Source organism: Anas platyrhynchos, chromosome 16, assembly GCF_047663525.1.
Source record: "Anas platyrhynchos isolate ZD024472 breed Pekin duck chromosome 16, IASCAAS_PekinDuck_T2T, whole genome shotgun sequence".
NCBI lineage: Eukaryota > Metazoa > Chordata > Aves > Anseriformes > Anatidae > Anas > Anas platyrhynchos.
Window position 1 is genome coordinate 10,329,263 of NC_092602.1, and position 27,996 is coordinate 10,357,258.

Consider the following 27,996-nt stretch of genomic DNA (forward strand, 5'->3'; position numbering starts at 1 on the left):
ACGGCAAGGCGAGAATGTTGCCCTCAACAAAGATGGCGGCAGCGGCGACCTAAAAGCGGCACAGTATTTCCGGCTGACCCCCTTCCGTCATTGGCCGGCTGCGCACGTCGCGACGCTTTTTCTCCAATCTCATTGGCGAGCAACGCTAACGGCTCGGACGCCTCGCCCAATCCTCGCTGAGAAGGAGAGATCTCTGCTTTCCTATTGGCCAGCCAGCCGCGGCGGGAAGCCCAACGGGGGAGCGGCGCTGCTTTGGCGCCCACTTTGAGTGGGGGCGGCCCGCGGCTGCCGCCGTTCCCCCGCCGCCGCCGCCATGTTCGTGTCCGACTGCCGCCGGGACTTCTACGAGCGCATCGTCAGCCAGGTGCGGCCCTCGGGGGCTTCCAGGCGGCGGCAGCCCCCTCAAGGGCTCCCCGCGGCGGCGCCCGGCGCCTCACGGAGCGGGGCGGCTCGGGCTGAGGAGCCCCCGGGCTCGCTCCGGGCCCCCTGAGGCTCTGGGAGGGCTTCGGGGTTGGGCTGGGCGCTGTGGGTGTTCGTGTCCGGCTGTCGCGTAGCCGAGATGTCCCTGCCTCTGCTTTTGTTTGCTCGTATGTCTCGTTAACAGTTGTGATGCTGCTTGTCCGGACCCTAAATCTTGCGTTCGTGTTGTCTTTGGGGCTTACCGGGAAGTATTTGTTAAAGCTGTTGGCCTCTTCTCATCTTTTACCCTCAGTTTGCCTTTTTTTCTGTTTGTTTTTCTCCCCCATGGGTCTGTATCCTCAAGGTAAAGCTTCTATTGGTCAGTCTTCTCGTGCTCAGCCTGTGAAGATTGTGCAAGTGAAAGTATTTCTCTCACCTTCCCAGCTGTAAACAAAAATCGCCAAAAACCCAAACAGGAGATCAGTTGTTCAGCCTAAATCAAGGCTATTTCAGGCTTTGTTTTGGTCCTGATTTCCTACAGGCTTTCTTTAATCAAAGCTGTTTTAGATCACTTGCTAAAACTTACGCTACTCTAGGTGTGTAAAGAAAGTGGTTGCAGGGCTGAGCAGCTCTGAACCTTCAAAATTATGCGCTGTTCACAGGAACCTGAAAAAGTACATTTCCACAAAGCAGCTGACATATTTTAGGTGTAATTTCACTGCTTTAAAGTGAAGCTGTTTACGTTTATAGGGATCCAAGCAATTAATTTTGCATGTAATGCTTGTTGAGAATTAATCCTGTTTTAAGCTTATAATGATCTCTCCTTAAATTTCTTTCTTTCTGTTCTTACAGTGACTGTTTCATATGCTACCACATTAGATTTGACACCTATATTGTTAATACTATTCTTCTATTATTTTTGCAGCGTGTTCTTCTTCTTGTGGCTTCAGATGTTGATGCACTTTGTGCGTGTAAAATACTCCAAGTAAGTCTTTGTTCGTTATCTCCATAGACTAATGGTGAAAGAAAAAAACAATACTGGGATCCGTTCAGTAGGTTTGAACTGGGAAAAGGGTGAATGTTGAAACTAATTTTGTGAAGTATTTTCTTCATGAATTATGATTCATGGGCACACTAAATACGTGGGCACCTCATAAATCATACTCCTGAAGTTTGTGTAGATTTGTTTCATAAATTTTCAAGACAAACACTTATATGAGAAAGAAATCTAGTATAGCTGAGCATTGTAGGTATGGTGGGGAAACCACATTTTATAACAGCTATTTTTTTTTTTATTTTTTTCTTTCCTCCATGTCAGGCTTTATTTCAATGTGACCATGTGCAATATACGCTAGTCCCAGTGTCTGGATGGCAAGAACTTGAAACTGCCTTTCTTGAGCATAAAGATCAGGTAAAATAAATAAATAAATAAATAAATAAATAAAGTTTGCAGCTCATCTGATATAGGTGTACTTCCTCCCTTTCCCCAACTTAGAACATCAGTAACACTATTATTTGTTGCCTCAAAACAGCGGTTAAATTTTAATATACCAGTAACAAATTTGTCAAGTCTTTAACATCAACTCGTTACTGGTTGATTCAACTTGTGTGTACACATTTTGAGATGTGAGAAGTGGTGGGATTGGGTGTCCAACATCCCATCATAAACTTGGTATGTTGCCTTACACTTTCTTGTGTTCTCTGAGGCATCAAATAACAGGGAGTAAGTATTGGTTTTGGCAATGATGAGTGCTTTGGAGTTTTGTAAAGGTATTTTCGGTCTTCTGTTTACTGCTAATTGAAATGAAAAGTTTTTTTCTTTTTTTTTGTTACTTCTGTTTGCAGTTCAAATATTTTGTTCTTATTAATTGTGGTGCCAATGTTGACCTGTTGGAGATCTTGCAGCCTGAAGAAGACACTTTTTTTTTCATTTGCGACAGCCACAGACCTATCAATGTTGTGAATGTTTACAATGAGACACAGGTAAACTGTTCTTTTTTTTACTGCTTGCGTAATAAAACTGTTGGCATGTTTCCTGTTTTGTGTGGGTGTCTGAACGCTTCCCTGTGTTTTGTAGCACCTTTTACAGTGCTAGCAGTAGGTCAGGATGCACTGCTAATGGATATGTCCAGTAGTAATGTTCACTATCAGAAAAAAAATACTGTTTTCAGTTACAGAAAACTGTAAGTAGAATGATAGCTGTCAGCAATAAACATCAACTTAAACCTACTGCTACAAAACAAACTGCTAGAATTTGGAAGATAAGCATTCTCTACAGTGTAACATTTATTATTTCTCAGTATCTAGCAACAGCTACAATCTGAGCAATCTGAGCTCAAATTATCTGAAGGCATGGCTTTAACCAACCACAAATAATTCAGTAATGCTCTAACTATAATCATACTGATCAAGAATACTGATCTTACTCCTATGAGGCATAAATAAACATGGTCTTGATAAAACACAAATACTGTTTTTTAATACAAACAATGAATAACAGCCAAAATAGATTTTTAGTTTCTCTTCTTAAGTATCTGAAGCTTTCCCATTTGTCATTTGAAATATTTTCTAATCACTGAATAAGGTACTTTACTTTAAAACACTTTTTTTTTGCTTGCTAGATTAAGCTGTTAGTTAAACCAGATGATGATCTTGATGTTCCTGCTTATGATGATATCTTCAGAGATGAAGAGGAAGAAGAAGAGGAGTCAGAGGCTGAAAGTGATGGGTCAGAACCTTCAGATAAGCGTAGACGTTTTGAAGAGGTTCGTTTCTTCTGCTTCATTTTGAAAAGAAATAAAATAAGTTATTACATGTACTTACAGGAGGTTAAATCATGACTTTTGATTTTTAAAACTTAAAAAATTGTGTAAGATTAAAAGGTAATCTATTATGACTAGTAGAGTTTCACTTGCTTAGAATGTTTATCTAAACTGCACAGAAATATTTTCTCCTTATAAAAACAAACCTAACCTGAACTTGAAGCTGTTTATACATAATACTGTCTTTGTGTAATTGGTAAACTGAAGTAATCTCTCTCTGATTACGTGCTCTGGGCTTCTTAGTCTAGCAAAACAACCTATCTAGCTATTTGTTTGTTTAATTTATTTATTTAATTTATTTAATTTAAAATAATCATTTTAGAAGACAGATCACAAATAATTTAGAAATATATTATGTTTGTCCTTTTAGAAATAAATTAACAGAAGTATATTTATGTATAAATTTGTTATGTGTTGTTTGTAGCATATTTTCAATTTATATCATTCTAAGTAGCAAAGGCATGAGACTAGCAACATTGAGTCCATTAAATGTAAAGAGATCCTCAAAATGTATAGATATCTTAATATTTTTCTATTAACATAGTATATCTTTCCTACTCATCTAGAAAAAGTATTTAATAAGAAAAAACAAGTGCCAGAAAACTGAAGTCAAATCCATAAATACGTTTGAATCTATTAAGTATTTCAGAAAGATACTTGGATTTTTTTCAGGATGCTGCTGCTGTTTATAGAGCTTAAATATACAGCGAGTGACTTTATTCTGAGTTTGATTAATTATTTCATTTTTATTTTTTATCAGTGTCATTTTTATGTTAGAAACTGGTAGGATGCAGCGTTAGTATTGAAAATGCTGTTTACTGAGCCTTTCCCTGCTAGATATCATTAATAGGAATAATTCTTATAGGTCTTGTTAGTTAGGATTTAGTAATTAATCTACCTGGAAAGTTGCTAACTTAGTATTTTTTTTTTCTAGCCTTTTAACATCTAACTTAATTTGCAGGAGGTAATTGAGAGAACGATGAAAAGACGCCAAAGAAGAGAATGGGAGGCACGCAGGTGTGTTTGACTTTTTTCATGTTGCATATATTTTTTTCTTTTTCTTTTTCTTTGATATAAATATTGATACTATGGTGCCTGATCTGCAAGATGCTTTAGTTCTAGTTCTAATTTAGTTCTAATTTAGTTCTAATTTTCTTCAGCAAATGGAAGGAGATAATAAATATATTAAAAATAAAACTTTTAAACAGATAATAATTGTGAATAATCATTTATAAATTGAGTAGCAAGAGGTTCGGTGCTCCACTATTAAGTAATCATAGTATTATCGCATCTATCTTGGGGTAAAATTTGTACAGATATCTTTCTTTGTAATTCCAGTCTTTTCATTTGGAATGAACAGGAACAAGTGATAAAATGGAGTATGAGAAATCAAGGGTTTAACAAGCTCTTCTTTTTTTACTTCTTCTACAGTTCAGTGTGGCTTCCACATTGTTAGAAAAATTTAGAAAGTTAGGAAGTTTTCTTCAAGTTAGAAAATTGCCTTGCAGAAAAAAAAACATTTAACCCAATTTTTTTTTTTTCTCAGTGCTAAAATGAAATTAAACATGGAATTGAGAAATAATATTTTATACTTTGAATTGGATGCTACTTGGTTGAATGTTTTTTCTTCTTCTTTTAGACGTGAAATTCTTTTTGATTACGAACAGTATGAATACCATGGGACCTCAGTAAGTATAAATGTTTCATTTGCCATAAAAACACAAGGTGCTACCATAAAGGTAATTGGATAATAACCAATGTTAGAATTATCTAATACCATTTATAAGTAGTAGTACTGTGTTTGATAAGATATGTCATATATTTGCAAGTAGTCTGACTTAGCAGTTTAATGTTTTCTGGTTGTGTGCATCCAGTTTTACTATTAATAAATTAGATATGTCTTAGAAACAGTACTTGTTTTGAAGTACTTTGTTGATTGGGAGACTAGCCATTCTGACACAGTTGACAATACAATGTTAATAGTGGAGAAAAAGAGGTAAACCAGAATTATTAATGTTTTTGTTTGATATTTTTAATGCTGATATGTATTTTAAAAAAAGTTGATAGTGTCTTTTTTTAATTTTAATCTTGATAAAAGTATCTATCCATAAACAAAATAATTTTTGCAAAAAGACTTAAAGATTGGGGGGAACTTGTTTTTCTTTCTGAGTTTTCAAAGTGTCAGGATATCTCAAACATATGAAATAGGACACCAAACTGCTCTTTCTGTCATCTAACCTCTTGTCTGATTACTTTTATATTTAAAGTGTTGCTTTATACAGAATGAAGATTTACAGAGCTATATAAGATATTACTCACTCTGCTTAGTATCTTAAAGTAAGACAGCGGCAGGTTACCACACTTGAGTGTGACTTTCTTTAGTAGAATGCTGCTACTTGGCAAATTTAACGGTTTTCTATTTGCATAATGAAGTGCGAGCTTTGTGTTCATCTATCCTCTCTTTTTGCTTTCTTTTTGTGTAGTCTGCAATGGTGATGTTTGATCTGGCATGGATGATGTCTAAAGACTTGAATGACATGTTGTGGTAGGTTGCCATTTCCATTTTTATAGAGACTACTAGCTTTGTTTAACAGTAAAAAGAGGCAAGTTTTCCCCAAACTATTTGCTTTCAGTATGAGCTTCCAGTTTATTTCCTCAGTGAGTGTATGTCATAAATTGGAGGACAAACCTGCATAAATTAATTACAAGCAACCAACACAGGTTGGGTGTGAACAAGAGGATGAAACTACTATGTGTATGTCTGTTAAAGAAGAAATATACATAACTTTGTTACTAACTTCTGTGTGGAGTTGGTGAATGGTTCTCCTGACCTGTTCTGTTACATACTAACAGATTTAGGTATAATGTATATGTGTATATGTATGTGTATATATGTGTGTGTATATATATATATATATTACTGTAATATTTTTTTAACTTTTTTTTCTCCCTACAACCCCTAATTTTAGGTGGGCTATTGTTGGCCTAACAGATCAATGGGTCCAAGACAAAATCACTCAGTAAGAAAGCTTTTTTCTTTTTATTTTTTTTTGAGTACCGGAAAGCAATTAATAATGATCAGGAAACATGGGAATTTAATATTACACATGGTAATTAATAAACAAGGGTATTAAATATCTTAATGATTACATGTGATCTGATATCTTTTAAAAACAGGAAATGCATTAGAAAAACTGTGTTTTCTTTTCCTAATATTTAGAGTTTTTAAACTATTCACAAAATTATAAAACAATCATTTCTTATATTGGAAGAAATGGTGTTTAGTAGTAGCTTACTTAAATATGAGCTTGATATAGTCAAGAATTTATACAATCATTTTATTAGAGAGGAAAAAATGTACATTCCAGCTTCCTTTCTAATTTTGCTTGAGAAGTTTCAAGTTTTTTCATTCACCCCCCTTTTATTTCATACTAGATACCAGCAGAATTCTCATAGTATACATGTAGATCTTAATCCTGGTTTTCTATTGTTACTTATATACTGATCTCTCTAAAGACATAAATATAATAAGTAACTGATTTCACTGGTCTGTTTGTCTCTTTGGGCTGGTTTTATTTTAATTTTAATTGCCTGGGTGTATGGCTGAATATTGAAAGAACATTAATGAGTAATTTTATTGTTTTTACTAAGATGTATCTGCAGTTTTTTTGCTGCTGGTTGGCCAATGTGTAATCTCTAGGAAGCATTTTTATGTTGTCATAATCAAGTAGAAAAACACACAGGAAGATACTGAAGTGACAAATTTGTTTTTGTTAAAGAATGAAGTATGTGACTGATATTGGAATTCTGCAGCGTCACGTGTCTCGCCATAACCACCGCAATGAGGATGAAGAAAATTCTCTGTCAATTGACTGCATGCGAATAGCATTTGAATATGAGTATCCTTGCCTAAGATCTGGAAAAACGAACTCTAGCCATTTGATGAACCCCAGATGAGTTTTTATCTAGGAAAAAAAAATCCCAAGCTTCTCTGCTACTCACAACAGAATTAAAAGAAATGGAAATTTGAATGGCTTGTTGAACATATGAGATATTGAAAGAGAAACCTGTGGCTTTACTTCATCTTAACCCTTCAGATTTAGTTATGTGTCAGTGTCCCTTGTCTTGGGGTTTCATGCACACCTACATCTTTTAACTTTCTTATGGAGTATGGGTATATACAATAAATAAGGATAATTCAAGACAACTACCAGTTAGGGAGTTTGGTAACTATTTGTAACTTTAAAGGACATTTATGTTTACAATTATTTCCTATAATTCCTGTTAAGTCTCCGCCTGGCACTTTATCAGCACTGGTCTCTGTATGAAAGTCTCTGTAATACTTCATATACCTCTGCTAACCTTAAGCTTTGGTCTGTACAAGGGCAGAAGAGGCTACAGGAGTTCTTGGCTGACATGGGGTGAGTTTTAAAAATCTGGTTCTTAATTAATGGATCATTTTTCACTGAATTATATACAAATATTCAGACTATAGCAAAGATCTTTAAGTTTACAAGTACTCAATGTGTTGGTTTTTAAATATGATTGTGGGGCTCTCAGTAGGTTGTGGAGTCTCTTCAAGTTGAATTGTGCAATTTGGGTGTTGCTGTATGAGGAATACTTCAGCTATATGCCTTTACTGAGTAGTGGATTTGTAACAGGCTTTCTCACATCTGTTCCTTAATGACTAAAGAAAAAAGAATGCAAACAAGCTTAGTCAGGCTTCACTTGTTAAAGTATCTGATATTAACATCTGATGAAGAGTAGGCAGGATATATATCTGTTTCTTTTGGCTTACCTAACAATGTATTTTTTCCTTCTGTTTTTAGTTTGCCTTTGAAGCAAGTGAAACAGAAGTTTAATTCCATGGACATTTCTTTGAAAGAAAATCTTAAGGAAATGATTGAAGAATCTGCAAGCAAGTTTGGGTAAATTGTTTTAAATACAAATGTTTTATCTGAAAATACTTTTCAACTAAGTTTAAGTGATTTTATATGAAGACGATGTAGCATCTTTTAGAAGACAGGGGTTTAGATTGACAAAGTAATAAGCTTGTTGTGAATGCTGAGATACGATTTGTCTTCATGTTCTTAAGGTCAGCATACTGAGGAGGTAGCTGATCAATGTTACTAATGTTGCTAATAATGTTTGCTGGCTTTGTCGTTTTGCAGAATGAAGGATTTAAGAGTTCAGACCTTCAGCATTCACTTTGGCTTTAAGAACAAGTTCTTAGCAAGTGATATAGTTTATGCAACAGCTTCTCTCATGGAGAGTATAGAGAAAGAAGGGCCCGAAACAACTAACTTCATTAAAGCTTTGGACAGTCTCTCCAGGTACTAAAAATGTATCTTCATTCTCCTCTAATTTTGTTTAGAGGATGTGGGTTAAATATCTTAACAGATGCATTGATGCCTCACTAAAGAAAAAATGAAGAAAATATCCACATGGATAGTGTTTAAAGGTGTCTCACTTATTTGTGGAAAAGCTGCATCTATATATAAAGTGTTTATTTTACTTTCCTCTGTTGCAGGGGTAACCTGGACAAACTGCACCAAGGACTGGACCTAGCCAAAAAGCAGTTACGAGCCATTCAGCAGACAGTAGCAAGCTGTATTTGCACCAACCTCGTAATTTCTCAAGGGCCTTTTCTCTACTGCTCGCTCATGGAGGTCAGAATTCTATTTTTTTTAGCAGTCTCATATTTGAGTGTTGTGTTTGGCTGTCTCATTTTTAAACAACTGTTTTCCGAACTGCTTGGCCCAATATAAATGACTTGATCAGAAATTCATAAAGAATCCATTTATCTGTACTGTACTGTACTCTGCTGGCTCAATATTATATACTCTGAAATTCACAACGGAAGTATCTGTTCTCTCAAAGGAGAGGGCTTGATATCAAACTCCGATGTGTGATGTCAAACTCCTAGATTGTAATGATTTTTGTTAGTGTTCTTTGAGCAACACAAAACTTCTAGACATGTCAGTAGCTATTAAATGAATAAGGGGAAGAATCATCTTGCATTATAACTGAAGTAATTCCTTTTTTTAGGGAACACCAGATGTGAGGCTGTTTTCCAAACCAGTGTCTCTGTGCCTGCTCAGTAAATACTTGCTCAAATCTTTTGTTTGCTCTGTAAGTAAATCGGAAGCTTCCAACTTTTGGCCTATGTAATGGTTATTGTTCTGTTGGATACGTGCAGTTGACTTATTAAAAATGTTTTCATAAAATCTTAATTGAAAGTTTTACTGCATAATTTTAGCATCTTTTTGAATGCTGTTCTAGGAAAGATATCTGCCTGGAAAACTTCCTAACAGTAGAAAGCTTTCAATACTAATAAGCTTGAAATATAAATTTTTCATGTAATTTTGTAATTTTGAAGGGACGTTATCACAAAACATGTACTTCAAAAAGTTAGCCTGCCACACACACAAAAGCAGCATTGCAGGACTGGTAATTTTCATCTAAAGATTTGTGTTCATATAAAAACTGGTCTTGACAGCTAATGTAATTGAAATCAAATTGCATCTATCTTCTAAACTATTAGTGACATAAATTAGATTTTAAAGAACAAAGTTCTAATAACTTCTCTTCACAGTGAGCATTTACTAATTTCTAAATGAAACTTACGGTGGTCCAGCTTTGTCACATTGCATCTGCCTGTCCTTGTTTTGGGCGTTTGACATGCTGAGTAAACTAGTCCACTGCTAGGAGCAGAACAGCATTTAAAACTTACTGTGAAACATCTGTCTTGAGAACAGAACACTTTAAACAAACTCCTACTTCTAAAGCATCTAAAAATGTCAACATCTTCATAAGTATTTTTTGATTTACTTAAATTACAAAATTTGTTAAAAGTTACAGCTTGGTGATATAAAAAAAAAAAATAATAGGGCAGGGATAATGATTTCTAGAGTAATTTCAATGAAAATTCTAATTTCAATATAAAACAGCTATTGCTAAAAATTACACCCTGCCCAAGTTTTTAAGATGGTGGTGGTGTTTAAAGAGTTTTTTTTCTTCACTGTAAATTTTATCTTGTCTCTCCATACCATCTCTGTGCTCAAATGGAATGCAAGATTGGAGAATTGACATCTGTTTGTCCTTAAAGTAAGAAAAAAGGAAACTAGGAGATTAGACAAAGAAATCACTTTCTGTTCAAATGCATTATAGTTGTGTCCCTAGGTGAATATTAGTATTACTATCTCACATATTAAGCTGAAACTAAATTTTTTCCTGAGTTTGGTCTGACAAAGGGACTTTCTGTCTTCCAGACGAAAAACAAGCGCTGTAAACTGCTGCCTCTGATAATGGCTGCACCAATGGATGTTGAACAGGGAACTGTGATCATGGTGGGGATTCCTCCAGAGACAGAAAGTTCTGATAAAAAGAAGTAAGGATCTTGTTTGAAAGTTCTGACTAAAGGTTATCCATAGACTTTTGCTTTCTCTGAAACAACTGAATCTTTCCTGTACTTGCTGTATATATTGACTTGAACTGTATCTTTCTTAAAAATGTGCTTTTGCATATTGTATAAGTGAGATGCTTTGAGGGAGGATATAGGTGTTTTCTAGCTTCCTTGTACACTTTTTCTCCATCTTAACTACTTATTTGTCTTAAAAAAGAAAGGGAATTCTCTATATGTCCTATGACTTCATTTCTTAAACCCTACAATGTTAAGGTTTTTCACTTATTCAAGTGAAGTGTATGTTGAATACATGAGACAAAAAAATATCTAGATTTTTTTTTTAGCTCTCAGCAAGGAAAAGTTCCATGCTTTTGCTTTAGTTAATGTCCTTTTCTGTAATACTCATTTTAATATTTATTTTCCTGTGAAAATGAAGTTAGTTAACTCTTAATAGCTAAGTCCTGACTTTTCACAGTATCTGTCACATTTTACAAAAGAGCTGAGTTGTAATGATAGAAGACTTCAGTTTTAATTTAATAGTTAATACTAAGTTAGGAAGAATGATCTTATTTGATTCTTGTATGCAGTGCATAAGACATCGTGCATCCTCTGTAAATGCCATGTGCTTGTAGGCAATTGTATGTACTTCAGAAAATACATATTGGGAGGGAAAGTATCTTTTCCTTGAATGAAGTACTTAAGAAATATCTAGTCTCTTAATGAGTGGTACCTTCCAATATATGATTAATTCATGTTTCTGTTCATCTTTAGCTTTTTTGGAAGAGCTTTTGAGAAAGCTGCGGAAAGTACCAACTCCAGGACTTTACATAACCATTTTGACATGTCAAGTGAGTAATACTGTATTTTATTTCACTTATTTCACTCACAACATAGTCCTTTAGGGGTCAGTGTTTACACAGCCTCCATAAAGCATGAGTATAGACAATATACTCATTTGTGTATGTCTTAAATGTGTTTAATTTTTGCATCTATATTACATACTGTTCCTGAGTCTAGTATAAACACAAACTGTGTATTAGTTCAGCAGTCTTTGTCAGTGGTATCGTGCAAAAGGTATAAGCTACATAGCAGAGGTGTTTGAATCTTTTTGAGACAATGTAAATTTTGCACAGTAATGATTTTAAAATGTGCACTTCAATTAATCTCTGAGGTTATCTGAGGGTTTTTATATGTAGCAGCCAAACCAGGCATGATATTGATGTTATGATGTTATGAGGTGAATTCTTTATCGAGTGTTTGAAAAGTGAGATACTTACGCAATGAGATTTTAAATAAGTATACTTGGAACTAATATTTGTCAAGCATGACACCTGAAGTATCTTTCTGTTATTGAATCTTGTAATAAGTATTTCATGTTTTAGTAATTGAATTGAAAACAGAAGATCGGAGCAAATTTCTGGATGCACTCATTTCTCTCCTGTCATAACGGTAAGATAGTTTAAAAAGGATTAATTCAGAATTCAATCACAGTTCAAGTTAGTAACCAAATGACATTCATGTATTATCTGTAGAATAATGCACCAACTTTCAATGAAAAATGTAGAGAGAAAAGGAGAAAGTTTCTTACAAAGGCAATTGTTTATTCTCTTGTGAGGAGGCAGACAATGTATGAACAGAGTAACTTTTTTCCTTCAGACATTTAATTATGTTTCATCATGAGGCTTTATAACAAAGCTTTTCTTCATTATTATTAACTTTCTGTGGCTTTTTAACTTCAGCTGGAGAAGGACCAGCTCTTTTTGTTGTGAGAGGAGATGGACATGTTAGTTAATTGCGATTGATAGTCTGTCACTGACTTTTAATTATGATAACTTGTTTGAGCTCAGGGTGGAATCTTGGCCATAAGAATACAATTCTTTGCTTTGAGGTTAATGTAGAATGTGCATTTATTTACTTATTTTTACTTCTACAGTGTTCAGTTTTATGTTAGTGTGTAGTTTTTATCTGGACTAAAGATAGGCATTTAAGACCTTAGTTGTGACTATTTGCTTCACAGTAATTCAAATTCTTCTTTAAAGCTACTTTAGGGTAAGACAAGCTTTACTCTAGATCTAATGAGACACTACAATTGTTGCAGCTGTCTTCAAATATGGACTGCTTTACGATGATGACATATTTTCATTGGTTTCTGTTTGTGTGTGCATATTTATCTCAGTCATCCGTGGGAATAGCTTGCTTTCTCCCAGAGAAGAAGCTAAACTAAATCATTTTGTAATGTTCGTTCAGAACAACATGCGAGACTGCCTGAAAGTATCTAAAGTAACTCCTGGTTCCTTTATGCCTAGATGAAGATTTGATCTTTAGTATTTACACGTGAGGTAATCTCACAATGTTATCTTTATACCATGTATACAAAACAAAGCAGTAAAGTGAAGGCTTTGACAAGAGTCTGTGAATGTAGATAGGCCTAGGCAAATGACAAAATGACTTACCTTTTTTCAATGAGTATTGAAGCTACAATTTTTCCTCTTCTGTTCATTCAGAAGTTTGAAACAGTGGGTCAATAACTGCAGCTGTTCATTAGACAGCATAGCCATTCTTGGCTTCCAGGATTACTACATCTGTTTGTTTCTTTGTTTGTACTCTATGGATCATTTCATATTGTCTTCTGTCCTTGTCATGCAGCGATGCATTTTGGCTCCTCGTGCTGGAAGCTGAGGATCAGATGCTATGAAATTATTTCAGATGTTCCAAAGTTCATGGTGCTGCAGTTGTGATGTTCATCTCGTTTTTGTTTTTTTTTCTTAAATGTGCAGATACAGGACTGTTGTTTTTGTTTCTTAGGAGGTTAAGAGGATTTTAATCTGAGCACACAGATATTTAATACTGCTTCTTTGTAGAAACCTAATCTTTGTAATGGCAAGACGTGTCAACTTAGGTGTGTTTGTAAATTGAGTTTCTGTTTGTCAAACCTGCTTCTATTAGTAGATGTGATGTTTAGATATTGCTTAATCACAGAAAATAGGTTTTGAAGTTCTGTATTTATTTTTGCATTGTATTGCCATTCAAATATTCTTTTAAAATTTCTAGAATGCTTTTAATTTATCTTTTTTTATAAGAAACTTGTTGAAAACTCCCCTTGGACTTCTACAGTATTGAAAATCTTTTTTAATACTATCAGGTTGAGGTCTTGTACTTTAGTTGAAATAACTGCTTTGTGATGCAGGTTTTATGAATTTTAGGGCTTTTAAAATCTAAGTAGTAAGAAAACTGTCAAGTACCAGGTTAAAACATAAACTATGGAGTACCGATATCAGTAAAACTTTTAGTCTTGCATTATGATACTGTATTGTCACTTGTATATTGGCTTTGGGAATAATTTTCCAGAAAGGAATCAACAATAATATGATAATTGTGCATGGACTATAGCATTGTAAATACTGACAGACTAGATCTATTCATTTCTATAACAGAAACTTAATTTCATTCTGATCATATGAAATTTTATTGCATTTTAGACTTATCCTGCTTCATATGGGGTGGGTATGTATATGTGTATGTTCAAAATTCTTTTCGTCTTGCCATGTTTGCTGGAATTATGAATGACTTTAATAGTTTCAGTGTACTGTAAAGGTTATGTATCATTGCGTCATAATTTGTACAGACTTTTAATACAAGTTAATTTAATATTAAATGTGGTTTAGATGTAGCCAATGGAAAACTAATTAATCTATATATTTTATTCAAACAAAAGCATTTTTTAATGCTGTCATTTTATCCGAGCAATAAAATCCCTGTGCCAAACTATGGTGACTAAAAAAGTTGTGCTTTCTTAGATTTAGTGCTGTGTTCAATACATGGCATAGTCTTGCGACTGGTGGGTATCTTGGCAAATCATTACCATTATTTTCTTTGAGGTTTTGTTTCTACTGTTTTTGCTTCATCCTCATTAGAAGCTCTGCGTGAATCCCTTCGTCTCACCTCACTAATTCTCATTTGCTGTTGTGTTCCCCCAACCCTTTGTTTTCACTCCAGTTCCCTGTCAGGGTATGTTTGATTTCTACTGCTACTGCATTTACTTGCTATTCTGATAAATGCAGATCTTGCCTTGCATTAAAGAAAAGTTGAGCATGTATGTGCATGTATGTATCTGTGTTAGTAGGTGACTAGCACGTCTTAAAATGGACAAATTCACAGGCAAATTGTTCCTTTAGGATAAGCATATTGTGTTCTGCTGGGAGGATGAGAAAGGGGAGCTATTTTTTTGTGCTGAGATGTCTTGTTAATTGCTTTACTGGCCATTTCTTTGACCTCCAAATAGATGTGTTAGTACATAAAGTTGTGGGTTGTGGATACTTTAAATGGGGAATAAGCTTTCCTTTTTTTTTTTTCTTTTCTTTTCTAGAGGTTCTAACTCTACCAACATCTACAGGAGTTGCCAAGAATGCTTTAGCAAATTTTAGAATTGATCAGCTGTTGAACTGATCCTAAAGCTATCAACTGTGTCCCAAAATCAATCAGTGATCCTAAATACTATATTTAAAAGAAAGTTCTTACATCTGTATGAGAATCTAAATGTTTCTGCCAATAGATAGAACTTCTAATGTGAATGCTTTAGAATATCTGAAATAGTATCAGATACTTCCTGTATAGTTTATTTTATTCTATAGAATTTGTAGATGGATACATTAATACTATTTACTTGGAGAAATCTTGTATAGAAAGATCCAAACTTGTGCAGTGCCCAGTGTGTAGATATATAAGTAGCTCAGTTCAAGAGCAGTAAATCGGTGGCTTGAGTGGCTCATTGAAACTGTGTAGGCTAGCTAAATTGGGCTCCTCTTACACTTAAGTGTTGGGCAGAGACTCCAAGCCAAGAACTCTTGACATTGTTCATGAAGAGATTATCATGGGTTTGATTTATTTGCCCAAACAGAAAGTGTGGTTCTAACATGTCATTTTAAGAGAAATAGAGTACGAAGAAATCGGCTTACCCTCTTAGATGTATGGTGACATTCCTCTAGCAATGTCTGAATGCAAATAGAAACATTCCCTAAGGATTATATTTAAGCTGCAGTAACTCTTTTTCCTCCAGTGTATTTGTTTGCTGTAGTGCTACAGCAAACTAAATCGTCTCATTTAATTACTTCTGTTTCTCCTACTGTTTTACAGAACAACGAAAGTACAAAATAAACGAAAATCCTTTAAGATTTCTTTTCTTTTTAAGAAAATAAAGTAACAAACATTCTTGCATACCAAAGTACTGAAGCAGCTGAACAAGCTGACTAAATCATGCCATTCCGGCACAGTGCTTCGTGATAGTTTTATTTCTGGGGTGATAAGTTTAGGCATAATTGAAATTGCATAGTAAGGACTTCGTGATTGGAGTTGAAGTGAATCTCTTTCCCCAGAAGAACTGTAGTGACTTAACAGACTTGTACTTAAGAACATCAAAGTTGTATAGCGGTAAAAATTAATTCTTACTTCCTTTATTCTTCTTAAGAAAAACAACAGCAAGTATTACAGCTTTTTTGTATGAATGAAGTTCTGGGTTTATACCAACTTGAACACAAAAATAACCACAGGGGGAGACCTGAGGGCCATTTAATCAGTATTTTGACCTCTAATGTCAAAAGCAGGTGCTAGGAAAGAGTATAGAAACAAAGCAATTACATACGATGCTTCCTTCCACATGCAAACAGAAGTACTCTCCCAGCCCTTGCACTCAAGGACATCCTGAACCAGATGTGTTTTTTGTGCATTTGGTACCTGTCAGTAGTTATCTGCAAATCTGGATAACTTCCTCCTGAATCCTTGTAAAATTTTATCCTGAGCAATATTGTGTAGTGAGCAAATCTGTAGCTACATGTAGCTAGATGTTGTGTGAAAACATTCGAATTGTTAATGTTTTTCTCAACTTCCCAATTGTTGGCCTATTTTCATGCTGTATGGTCCTTACACATTTCCCTTGCATACTCATTTTGTAAACCTCTCTTGTATTCCCCACAGTCAACTTTTTCCTGTCTGAAGAGTCACAGCTGATTTTTTGCTTTTACAGCAGCTGTTCTGTGTCTTGATTACTGTTGTACCTCTCTAAATCATTTTCAGGCAGGCGAGAATAAAAACTGTATGCGGTATTCAAGATGCAGGTGCAAAAGTGTTATCAAGAGCATAATCATGTTGCTTGTTCTCTCTTCTGTTTAATAGTTCTTAACACTCACCTTTCACTTTTTAACTGCTACTGTGCACCAATCTGATGATTGAATTGATACAGCTGTTGTGACACCAGTATGTAATTCCTGACTGGTAATAGTCCAAATTAGCATTGTTTTCTTGGCAGGTCCATCACTTTACACACATCCAAGCAAAATCTGTTCAGCAGTGGTTATTTTTCCAAGTCAAAGCAAGAGCACAGTTAGTTTGCTGCACTGAAAAACTGATAGGAAAAGTATAAGAAAAAAATTGTCAGACTCTTCATCACTGAATCATATATAAGTGGATGTAGAAAATAAATTTTGGCAATTTGGTAATAAAAGATGGCAAGAAAATGAAACAGCCTAATGCTAAAATAAAGATGATAAACTGTTTGCAATTTTAGAATTGAAGTATTTTTGGAAGATAATTTCATTCTGTTCTCGTGAATGAAAGTAAAAGCCTCTTCGTTCAGAAGTAAAAGACAGCTGAGCAAACTTATTTTGCAAATATTCACTTACTTGCTACCGTAAAACTTTTATATAAGAACTGAAAATATTCCTGGGCTGAATAGTGGGCAATAGTAGCTTTTATTTTTTCTTCCTCCTTGATCTAGTGAAGTGTGTATGTCTATCCTCAGACTTTTATGCTTTAGTATTTAGATGAAATTATGTTTGATAGTAACTGCTCTAGTTCTTGAGCCATAACAAAATCAGTTGCAGTAGCTGCTGTTTCTTCCTACTACTCACTCTGACTGATGTCTTAAGCCAACTAATTTTATGGCAGAAGCAATAAAATGGAGAGATTTTAGTTTGATTTAATCTAGTCTACCATTGACACTAATTTGTTAGCAGAGAACAACCATTGCATTTAAATCTGATGATGTGAGAGCAATAAATCATTGTTTTAACCACTAATCTGGAGAACAGTGGTTTTAAGGCCTGAAAAAATGGAAGTTTTAAAATCCGTCTCTTTTATAGTAGATTTTTGAAGATGACTTCGTCTTGAGTTGAATTGGCTACTGAGGTTGTGCTAAGTTGCAAAGATGGGAGTAGAACAGAAGGGTATTTATAAAAAGGAAAGTTGGAGTAATCAATAGGTTATCACAACTGAGGAAGAAACAAAACTTAAAATGTCTGGGACTACTCTCAGCAGAGTAAACAGTATCATCATTTCATCACTGGCTTTGTGCGTATATCCGTCAGTCACAATGGGTTGGATTCCTCCATAGAGGGAATATTCTTGAAAACATTCCTCTGAAAGTTATTTTGAGGGTAAGTCTGGCTTGTTGAAGGGAAAGAAATGTTTGTTTCTCTAGATGGAAAAATTGAAGTCCCTCTTGGCTCTTGTGTACCATTGTTGGCTTCAAGGTGGTACTGAAAGTTCCCTTTGGATCAAATTCAAGGACTAAGGAAAAAATGCTGCCCAGGGTGGAGCTCTAAAGCACAGTGGCACCTTTATGCACAAGTCTCTAGGTTATAAAACTTCTTAGGAGGAAATATTACAAAACACTCACTAGGGAAAGAAAATGATGTGAACTTTTATTTCAAAATGCTGGAAGAGAACGTGATTGCAATTGAGTTTTGTTACTCACAAAGTGGCAGAATTAGAGAAGCAAGACAATGGTCAAATGCATCAAAGTAAGCAAGAGATCTTTTACTCAACTGTATGCAAATTCATGATGGTCCTGGGTCTGACAGAGAACAGGGCATGTGGGTTTCCCAGCCATTGCTGCTGTGTTGAAAAAAAATGTTCTTTCTTTTGTCTGGTTGAGGCAGTTGTGTCTGCTGGGTACTTGCTCCAACACTTGATACTTTTTCTTGCTACATGTTACTCAGTCGTGGAACTAGGCAACATACCAATAACAAGTGGTGATGCTAAAGAAGGTGTCTAGTAATTTAGTATCTCAAGCATTTAGCAGAGTCTCTGCTGTGTGCTGTTCTCAATGAGCTGAAGGGGTGGAAGAATTCCATAGATTAGAATTCAAACCAAGCTCTATGTAGAGAGCTTTCATATAGAAATTTATGGGCAAGCCTAATCATATCTCATGAACTAAATGAAGGTAAAATGTATACACAAGTCAAATCTCACAACACAGCTCATTCCATCGCTGGATTTGGGTCTATTTAATTAAGTCTGGGTTAGATTTGTTTTTTAATTCCCCAGCTTAACTACATTCTTCTTCTGAAGTCAAACAACTTAGTGATTTAAGAACCATAGCTTATTTCTCTGGGTATTCCTTGATACTAAGTAAGTTACCTATATCAGATAAATACTATGATGTCCTGAGTCTTTTGTTTTCTTTTCTAAACCAGTTTTAATTGAGGTGATAACTTCCTGGCCCTTGCAAAAGGTAATGTTCCATTACAAAAAGAGGTGCTGTCTTTTTAACTGAGTAGAGCTCTCAGTCACCTCTTCTCATTGTTGCAGCATGTCTGTTTTTTCAGTCCCTGTGGTGTTGGTGTCTCTTTCCACTGTTTAGCTCGGTGGAATTTACTTTCATTTAATCATTCATTTGCAGCATGTCAGTGGAAAATCGGAGGCACCTGCCACTGAATTGGAAAGAATTCACAGGGGTGTTCAGCTCTTTATGTGTTTTTATTTGCTGAAAGAAGTCACCAAGGGGCTCCTGAAATAAGTATGGCATTAATAATTCTCTCCTGTCTGAACTGAAAGTCTAGCTGGATCACCAGCCTATAAGAAATGGGTGTGTAAAATGGTATTTTTAAGCACACTGTTGTGATCACCATGGTAATTTGGGACTCAAGCACCAGGACAGTGAAATAAATTTTTCAGGCTATGTTGTCTTGTGGCAACTACTTGCTGTTAACATTCTGGCTGCATATTTGAAACTGTAGCCCTTCTTAAGAGATTGTTGCATTTCAAAACACATGTGTAGTATGGTGCACATGGCAGAACTGGAAGGAACAACAACTCTTGACTCCACATGCACTGTCTAAATTTCTCTCTTCCTATTGCACAGAGTGGTAACCGTTAAATAACAAGCATCGTCAATTTTTACCTGAGGCTGCTGTGTTTGCTTCAGGAAAGCCCATTTGAACTGGAAGGGGCCTTTTCCATCACGTATCTGCAGTTATGTATAAGGAATTTGGTTAGAGCTTGATTCTGACTTCCATTGCTGTGAGGATGTAATTGCTTCTTCCCTTCTCTCCATTCCTCAGCAAATCAATGTTTTCTTTTGCAGCTTCCATCTCAGTCCAGACATGCACCCTACCTCAACGTGTCAGTCAACCTACACAGGCTGTGGCATTGTCTTTTTCAGCTCCACCCTGAAGACAAGCTGGCTTGCATTATAAAAAGAGGTCCTCTTGAAAAAGTTTTCTGGTTCCACCACCACCACCTTTTTTTGTTAAGTTGTTTTTTTCCCCTATTGGTAACTGTCCAGTTCAAAGCAACTCAGAAGGGCAATGTGCTACTTCTTTAGCTAATCACTCTGAGGGTTAGACTACATTCTGGGAACTCTTGTTCACGTGAGCTCAAATTTAAAAAAATCACTTTCTCTACAGTCTTGTGATGTAAATCTGCTCCCCAGGTTATTCAGCATGTCCTGTAAATCTTAGAGGACTTAGAAAAGTTCATCAATTAATGGAAAGAGGATCTTGCCCTTAACAGCTGCAGAACTTGTGCTGCAATATAATTCTGTAACTTGGTACTTCAGGTGGGAACTCCGGTGGTTTATGCTGTGCAGTTTGGTATGTAACATATTCTCCTGTCTTATAGTAATTGCCTCCTAAATGGCTCTGAAGGTTATTTAGTGCATTTATGCTGTTGATATTTGCCTCAGTCAGATGCTTCCTGCTCACTAGATTAAATCAATATCCAGGTTTAATCTTATCTACAGCTGAGGCTTCAGGTAACTAGTACCAGGCCAGCTGAGCTCCAAATACAGATAGCGATGTTCCGCTTGAGGCATCTAGGACATTAAAGGCAACATCTGTCCATTTCTTTCATTTTCTCACTCGCTGAAATCTTCTTGACAGAATAGGTTTTCTACTTCATAATACAATGCAGTAAGTTCTTTATTTACGCTTGTCAGTAAAATTTATTACCCTTTGGTGTTAATGGCACCCTGTAAGTGTATGCTCTCAGAATCATGCCATTTTTGAACTGTGTTAAGCTTTCAAAGCTAAACTTTGAAAAATCAAGCACAATCCTTCAAATACCCATATGCACGTATGGTAAAGTACTGGTGGGATTTCCCAGATAGGCTCATTCTAGGGAAGGAAATATTGTCTCCCTAAAACAACTTGCGAGAGAAAAAAAAAACAACAAACCGTTACACATTATTTTTCTCACTGCCTGCTGTTTCTCTCTCCTTGTGAGATTCTGCTACCTCCATGTTATCTGTCTCTAATGCCAAGCTAAGCTGCCTTCCCTATTTCCTACTAGTGTTCGGAATCTCCCTCAAGATAACAGTTTAGGTTTCTTTATCCTGGTATTTGGTCCTAGTTTGTTCACACCCACAGAAACAGCATTTGCTCATGCATGGGAGTAGGTATACGGTTACCTGCTTTGCAAATCCAGCATGTGCTGCTTCATGAACATGAAGAAGGGGAAGAGGATTGTTGTTTCAGCTGGTTCCGCTCGTAATGTAGCTATGGAGGCAGAACAGCTGATATCAGTGTTAAGGACAGAGTAGTTAGAACAATAACAACGAACATATCCTCTGTGAGAGGCTTTTTCCATGCTAAAGCTACTGAATTCTGACTCAGTCCTGCTGCCTACTGTTGTAGAATATCCCTTCAGCAAACTGAGCGTAGCATGCTCTGTCGAAGGGAAGCATTCCAACTGTTGCATGCAAAACTGAGAAGGGAACCTGAAAAGGACTGAAAATGACAGGGTGAAAGACAAAAATAGAAAATAAAGGCTAACAGGAAAAGAGAGACTGAGTAACAATAGAGGGTGAGCAGTAAATCCGGTTTGCCTTTCTAGCTCAGGAAGGTGTCTTGAAATCTGTATTTCAGGGCACCCACTGGGTGGTCACCAGAGCTCTTTTGAGTGTGTGAAATGAAATGGAAAACAATAGCTCGGCGGCAATTGCTTTTTTTCTTCTGATGAGGTGTTCCTTGAATTACCAGCACGACTCCTGCTTGATTTAGCAGGGAATACAGCCAGGCATTTCCTGAAACGACAGCACTACATGATGCTATTAGAAATGCTAAGTGAAAGGTTCTGCTGTGAATAATGAAGGGAAGGGAATAGGATATGGGAGTGTGCCCCACTAAACCGTATCTGCAACAAAAGGGGGAATGAAATGTAGTGCAGCTGAAGAGGGGCCATATACCCAAACTGAAAATCTTCATCTCTTCTTTGAACAAGTGGATGATAGGAAGCGAGAAGATCTCTTGGGAAGAGATGTGTATTTTTGGAATGGTTAGAAGCTGATGCCAGCATTGTCTGTGTTCATCCTTGTCATTTATTTTTTTTCTCCTATTGTCTGTTAAACTCTTAGCTCAGTGCTTCTTTATGGAGACTTTTTGCTGGTAAATGTAAATATTGTTCATGTTCTTGGCTAATGTCCCATTTTGACTGGCCACCGTGTATGCATGTATCTGCTTACTCATCTGTTCCACTATCTGCAAATAACCAATAGATGTTTCCTTTTTAAAGAAGGTTTCTTCTCTGAACCTTTCAAAGATAGCAATGCTGTACATGGCTCCAAGAGCACTGCACTGACTTGGCAGAAACTACTTCAGAATTGCTACTCCTCCTCCCTGCTTACAGCCCTTAAGAAAAAAATGTGATGACCCCTCATTTTTTTGTTATTCAGCACATTTTTGTGGTCTTTTATTTCATTAAATTTCAAACTGTTTTAATTTTCTCCTTCCCTCACCTTCTCTCTTCAGCAAAGCTGATGTTAGAAAGACTGCCTCTGATTCAAACGGACAGGGAGACCCAAAAGGACATTAGTCCTTTTGGGTCTCCCTGTCCGTTTGAATCAGAGGCAGTCTGTGACAAATTAATGAGTAATAGGTGTAATTCTTAATGTAATTTGTAATCACTAATTTGTAGTGATTATATTCACTACAAATAACTACGAAATAAGATTACGAAACTTTATTAACTGTTAGGGAGAAAAAGCTTTATGAGCCATTTTACCTCCTTCTCCCACTCTGCCTTTGCTGTGGACTTGTTTTCTACCCACCAGTGGAGCTCAACACTAGCATTGCAAACAACCAAAGGGCCATTTCTATAAGACTATGGATATATTTTCCAGGTGGTAATCAAATGAAATCAATAATCTTGTGTGAAAGTCAAGAAACAAAGGTATTGTTGTTCCCACCACTGATGATCAGCCTGGAGGACAGGTGGCAGAATCTGTTTTGGAGCACAAAATGCAGGTTAAAAAGAATGTAATCAGCGCTGAAGGAATTTGGGCGGATGCCATAGATAATAGCTTTCCTTTTAGGAGGGACAATAAGAATGATATGGATGTCTTGAATAGCTGTGGTCATTAATAACCCTGAGTAGGCGAGAGGGCTCTTCTCCCATCTTACCCAAACAGCGGTGTGATGCTGGCTTCTGGGAAAAGCCAATAGCTGTTATTGCAGAGCAACTGTTTCAACAAGGCCTTTGTTGTTTCCTTTCTCGCTATACCACCCAGTGGGACTCATCCTTTCTCTGAAATGATGCTCAATCCATGTTGTTATGTTGTTACAGTAGACTAAGATTATACTTACGGGGAAGGTATTTCCGTATATCTGTTGAGCTACTCTTATTCATGTTTCTTAAAACTTCTTGAATTGTTGAAGTTCCTCTTCCACAGTGCACACTGCATATAAAATCTGTGGAAGTTATCATCAATTGTCATTTAATGAGACAAGTAGACCTTCCCAGATGGATAATACAATAAAATCAGGAGAAAAATAATTTGGGGGTCCAAGAACATAGTGGAATTCAGAGTAGATACAAGATCTGAAAATCCTCAGTCTTGCATGTCAACATTTTTAAACGTCAACAGTGTAACAAAAATAAAGTAGATGTAAACAATTTCAGAAATAAGCACAGTGACATGTATTATGTTGCTTGGATCTTGGCAGTCATCCCCAGTGAAATAATAGCAGGAAATTATAGAGAAAAAAAATAGTGAAATCATTCAGCAGTCATTGGGTATTCATGTGAGTCTTCTGTGTTGAGATAACACTTAGGTTTATTTGTATTATAGAATGAAAGATTGCTGTTATAAATGGAAACTGTTAAAGGTTTTGTAGCTCAGGCTAAAGGTTATCCAGGCTGCTGCAACAGATATCCTAATTCTAACAAAAGATATACAGTAAGGACAGAACATTATAACTGGAAGTAATCTAAAAATATACATAAGAAGAATTTTGCCGTGCTAGGCACTTGTTAGAGCTGATAAGAATTGTGACTGTGGTTTTTAACTTGTTCCTTCAAATATGTGAAGCTATATCGAAACCAAATCATGCCATTTTTGAGATTTCACATGGGCTCTTGTTAAGGACTGTCTATTTTTCTTTCCAGAGTGAACTCTTTTGTGCCCACATATAAATTCACTGAAGGTTTAACCTTCTTTGGAAGTGTTCTGATTGTGAATGCTGTTAATGAGTTTTTTAGGAGTATAATGGGGGAATCGATTCAGGTCAGTGTGTGTGTGAGTGGGAACAGAGCTCAAGGATACTGACATATAGTCTGATTAATTGCTCTAGTACCTGGAATGAGTTTGAGATGAGTGTTACTTAGACCTCTGTTAGCTTACCTGGGTGCCTGAAACTTTAGGAAAATACGCAGATGAAATCTAAAATGCTTTTAACCTTGCAAACTGTTTTCGCTACCAGACTAAAAATGTCATTGTGGGATCTGGTTTTGTTCATCTCCTAGCTTTTGGTGCATTTGTCTAAACTATTAAAATCCTCTGTTATTTTACAAAAATAATTTAAAAAAAACGAAACAACAACAACAACAACAACAACAAAAAAAAAAAAAAAAAAAAACATAGCCATTTCAGTATGATGCTAAGACCTGAAATTTGTCCATGTGTAATATACCATGTTGTGGAACCAGGCCAGCTACAACTGGTACAAAGTTCATGGCTTGCAATTTGGATCAGGGTCCCTTTTGAAAGGGTTATCCGTTGTTTAAAATAGCTGATTTTTACAGGCGAGTGTTTACTTTTGTCCTCAACTGTAAATAAACATGGATTGGCTTGTCTGATCTGTTATGCTTGTGTATGCCAGAGCACCTCCCTGCATCATGCAGATGCTCAGCCTGGCCAGTGCAGCCTGCAGCACCCAGCAGCAGACATCCTCCCTGGACTTGGAGGTGAGGTGTCGAAAGGACTGGATCCGCCACTATTGCTGTACCTAATAGCACCAAGGCACTGTAAGCCTGCTCAACCAAGCATCTTTTTCCCCAAAGAGGTAGTGATTCATGTGAATGACATCTCAGCTGGGCTTGAGGAATATCTTGTAACTGCTATGAACTTTCTGCCAGCTGCTGCCAGGCCTTTGGTGATTGGCCTTTGCCAACCAAACTGCACCAAGGACTGGAGTACAAGATGCAAATTTTTATTTTTTGACTGATTTTCTAGTTGGCCAAAGTCCTTTTGTACTGTTCTGTCTTGGGTGTTGGAGGTCTTCTCTTAATTTAATCTCCTATAATAACTTTATGAGATTGCTGTTTCTCATTGACAACGCTGTTGGTAAGGGTGAGGTTCTTTCTCTTCCTCTTGTAGATTGAAATCAGAATAGTTGCACAGTGGTTGCAAGGTTCACCCTTCTTTTGCTTTAAGGATATCAGTGCTGTATTTACAGTTCCCCATGCTGTAGGACCCCACTGACATCAAAGCAGAAAGCTAAAGTCAGTAGTTCAGTAAACGCAGCAGCTATTTATATTCAGGCTACTTAGTGCCCAAGTTCATTGATATACTCATTTTGCTAGAGAACTTTCAAGACAGCCTCCTACTGATGAATATTTTCTCATTTTGGTTACATTCTAAGTGGTAAAGTTTGTGTGTTGATTCCCCATTATCTTGAGCTTATTTACATGGTACTGGTGAGAGTGACTGTAAGATGTGCCAGTTCAGGTGCCTGTCAGAATAGAGGTGCACAATGCTGTATTTATTTTACAAATGTGTAAAGGATTATATGAATTTGTCTGTACATGTATAAATAGGAGGCAGAGAGGATGTTGTGACTGGGTGTTGCAGTAATCAAGACCATAACGTGTGTAATCAGTTGTGACAATTCCTTGCTGTTCGCATGGGACAGGCTTAGTGCACATTCTGGGCCCCGAGTATCTCGGGGTGATCAGCAACCCAAACAGGAGGGGCCAGTTTCAGTGAAACAAAGCTGTACTGTGGGACAACGTAAGAGTGGCTGAGGTGCAGCTGGAAAGATGTGTGATGAGAAGATTGGCACAAGCCCTGAGCAGATGCCTTAGATGTAACACACGTGCTTCCATGTTAAGACCTACTACTCCTCAACTTCCTTTGCCAGAATTTGTTCTGAAGCTACGTGGTGAGCTTTGGGAAGAGGGGGAAGTTCAGAGTTGTAAACAAAAACCCCAAAATGTCACAGACAAAAGACACTGTTAAATTGATTCATGGCAGAATGTCTCAATCTGTGTTTAAGAAAAAGAAAAGGTGAAGCAAGACTTGTGTATCCAAGCAACTCTAAAGCCTTTACTGTTGCCATGGGAGGTTTTATCAATGACGCATTGGTTGAAATTGTCCTTTTCTTGTAACTGAAGTCTGTGGTAGGAAGAAGAGGAGGTTTTCTAGGCAGATAGCCCCCCTCCTGCAGAGAATCAGCAAGGAACAGATTGGAGCAGAGTCACGCACACAGAGATATGCAGAAGGGTCTGATCAAAATAAGAATGATAGAGCTTGGTCATCTCCAAACTATAAATACAAGATCCTCCCTGAGGCTCTGCTTTTGGAACCATTTGTTCCTCCACAATCAGTGTACAGGTAAAACAAATACAATATTTGCCATGAAAATAGAATTCACCTGCTGTCTCTTGATTAGTCTAAGCAGAAATATTTGTGGTGTCTTACCAAGTGGACTCAGAAAATCAAATCCTCAAACATGTACTTAACCTTTTTTTTTTTTTTAGTACACACACACACACACACACAAAGATGCATTGTAGGTATCACCTGATGCTGAATATTGCACGAATGTATTGCTGAATATATGCAGGAACGTGGCATTTTCGTGTGGCGCATGGCTTTTGGTAGGCAGGATTCTCATTTAGCATTATTGATGCATGGATCTTTCTCAGACCAAGGAAAGTAGGTTTAAGAAAATACTTACCTGCATCTGTGGCTTGAAAGATGGCCAAAGAAAGAGAATAAACATGTTGTGTGGTATTTGACCAAGGAATAGATTTATAAATGAAAATCTGGAGTTACACCTACTTCTCACTCCCAGAGTAAAGCTTTTCAGTCAGTTCCAGAGAGCAGATGCCCAACAAACATCTTTGTGCAGGAAAAGGAAATATTTCCTTAAACATCCTGCAGCAAACGTGACTGATTGAGCTTCCCTTTCTTTCTGCCTGGTGCATTTCCCTTCTTTGCACAGACAGGATCTAACCAGATTTGCAGAGTATGAACTGCAGGATACTTTCAAATTCATAACTATGAAATGGTTCGTTTAGCAGGACAAAGGCCAAGCCGGCAGACACCCTTTTTCCAGCTCAGCATGTGCATAGCAATGGGAGGGTGGCAAGGAGCTTTTGTTAATCTCAACCGAGCTGGCAAGAATGCTGCAAAATGAAGTCTTTGAAGATGTTTTTTTTTTTTTTTCTTCATTTTTAAAGCAACAGCTAGTTCAAGAAAGCTTGGAAATCTTGCAAAAAAAAAATCCACAGAATATTGCAAGACCTCCCTGGCAGTCATGTAACTTAGGCAAATTTCCCCAGTATCAATTAGCCTCTACATTTTCCTTTAAGAGCTATTTTTTCACAGGTTCTGTTCTGATGCAACTGTGAAAATGTTTTTCCTCCAGCTTGAATGCACTTTTTGAAAAAAAAGCAGAGTGGCAGAAAGGATTAGGGTATCAGGTCAGGTTGGGGCTGATCCAAGCAGCAGTGGTTTTTTGTTTTATTTTTTTGTTTTCCTTTTATTTTAAACTTGTAGAAATTGAAAGCTTAAAGGGCTTCACGCTTAGAGCTGTTCCCAAAATAGCTGGGACTCATAGTCCATTTCCTAACGGGCTCACATCACAAGACCAACCG

General features: G+C 36.6%; 1 protein-coding gene across 1 annotated transcript; it reads left to right on the top strand.

Annotated features, from left to right (window-relative positions):
• Positions 1–40: 40 nt before the first annotated feature.
• On the top strand, positions 41–14,394 carry CDC45 (cell division cycle 45). Its single transcript, XM_027469626.3, has 19 exons — positions 41–364; positions 1,325–1,384; positions 1,718–1,810; positions 2,245–2,382; positions 3,021–3,164; positions 4,183–4,238; positions 4,861–4,909; positions 5,705–5,766; positions 6,191–6,241; positions 7,001–7,120; positions 7,511–7,642; positions 8,051–8,149; positions 8,393–8,554; positions 8,752–8,890; positions 9,270–9,353; positions 10,493–10,611; positions 11,398–11,474; positions 12,009–12,075; positions 13,273–14,394. Exons 1-18 carry the CDS (start codon positions 314–316, stop codon positions 12,071–12,073), a joined length of 1,701 nt encoding a protein of 566 aa, XP_027325427.3. The 5' UTR covers positions 41–313; the 3' UTR covers positions 12,074–12,075; positions 13,273–14,394.
• Positions 14,395–27,996: the final 13,602 nt, after the last annotated feature.

Coding starts and splice junctions, on each gene's coding strand:
- CDC45 (XM_027469626.3), top strand. CDS start 314: ATGTTCGTGTCCGACTGCCGCCGGGACTTCTACGAGCGCATCGTCAGC. Junction 4,239..4,860: donor AGAGAATGGGAGGCACGCAG/GTGTGTTTGACT, acceptor TTCTTCTTTTAG/ACGTGAAATTCTTTTTGATT. Junction 10,612..11,397: donor GAAAGTTCTGATAAAAAGAA/GTAAGGATCTTG, acceptor GTTCATCTTTAG/CTTTTTTGGAAGAGCTTTTG.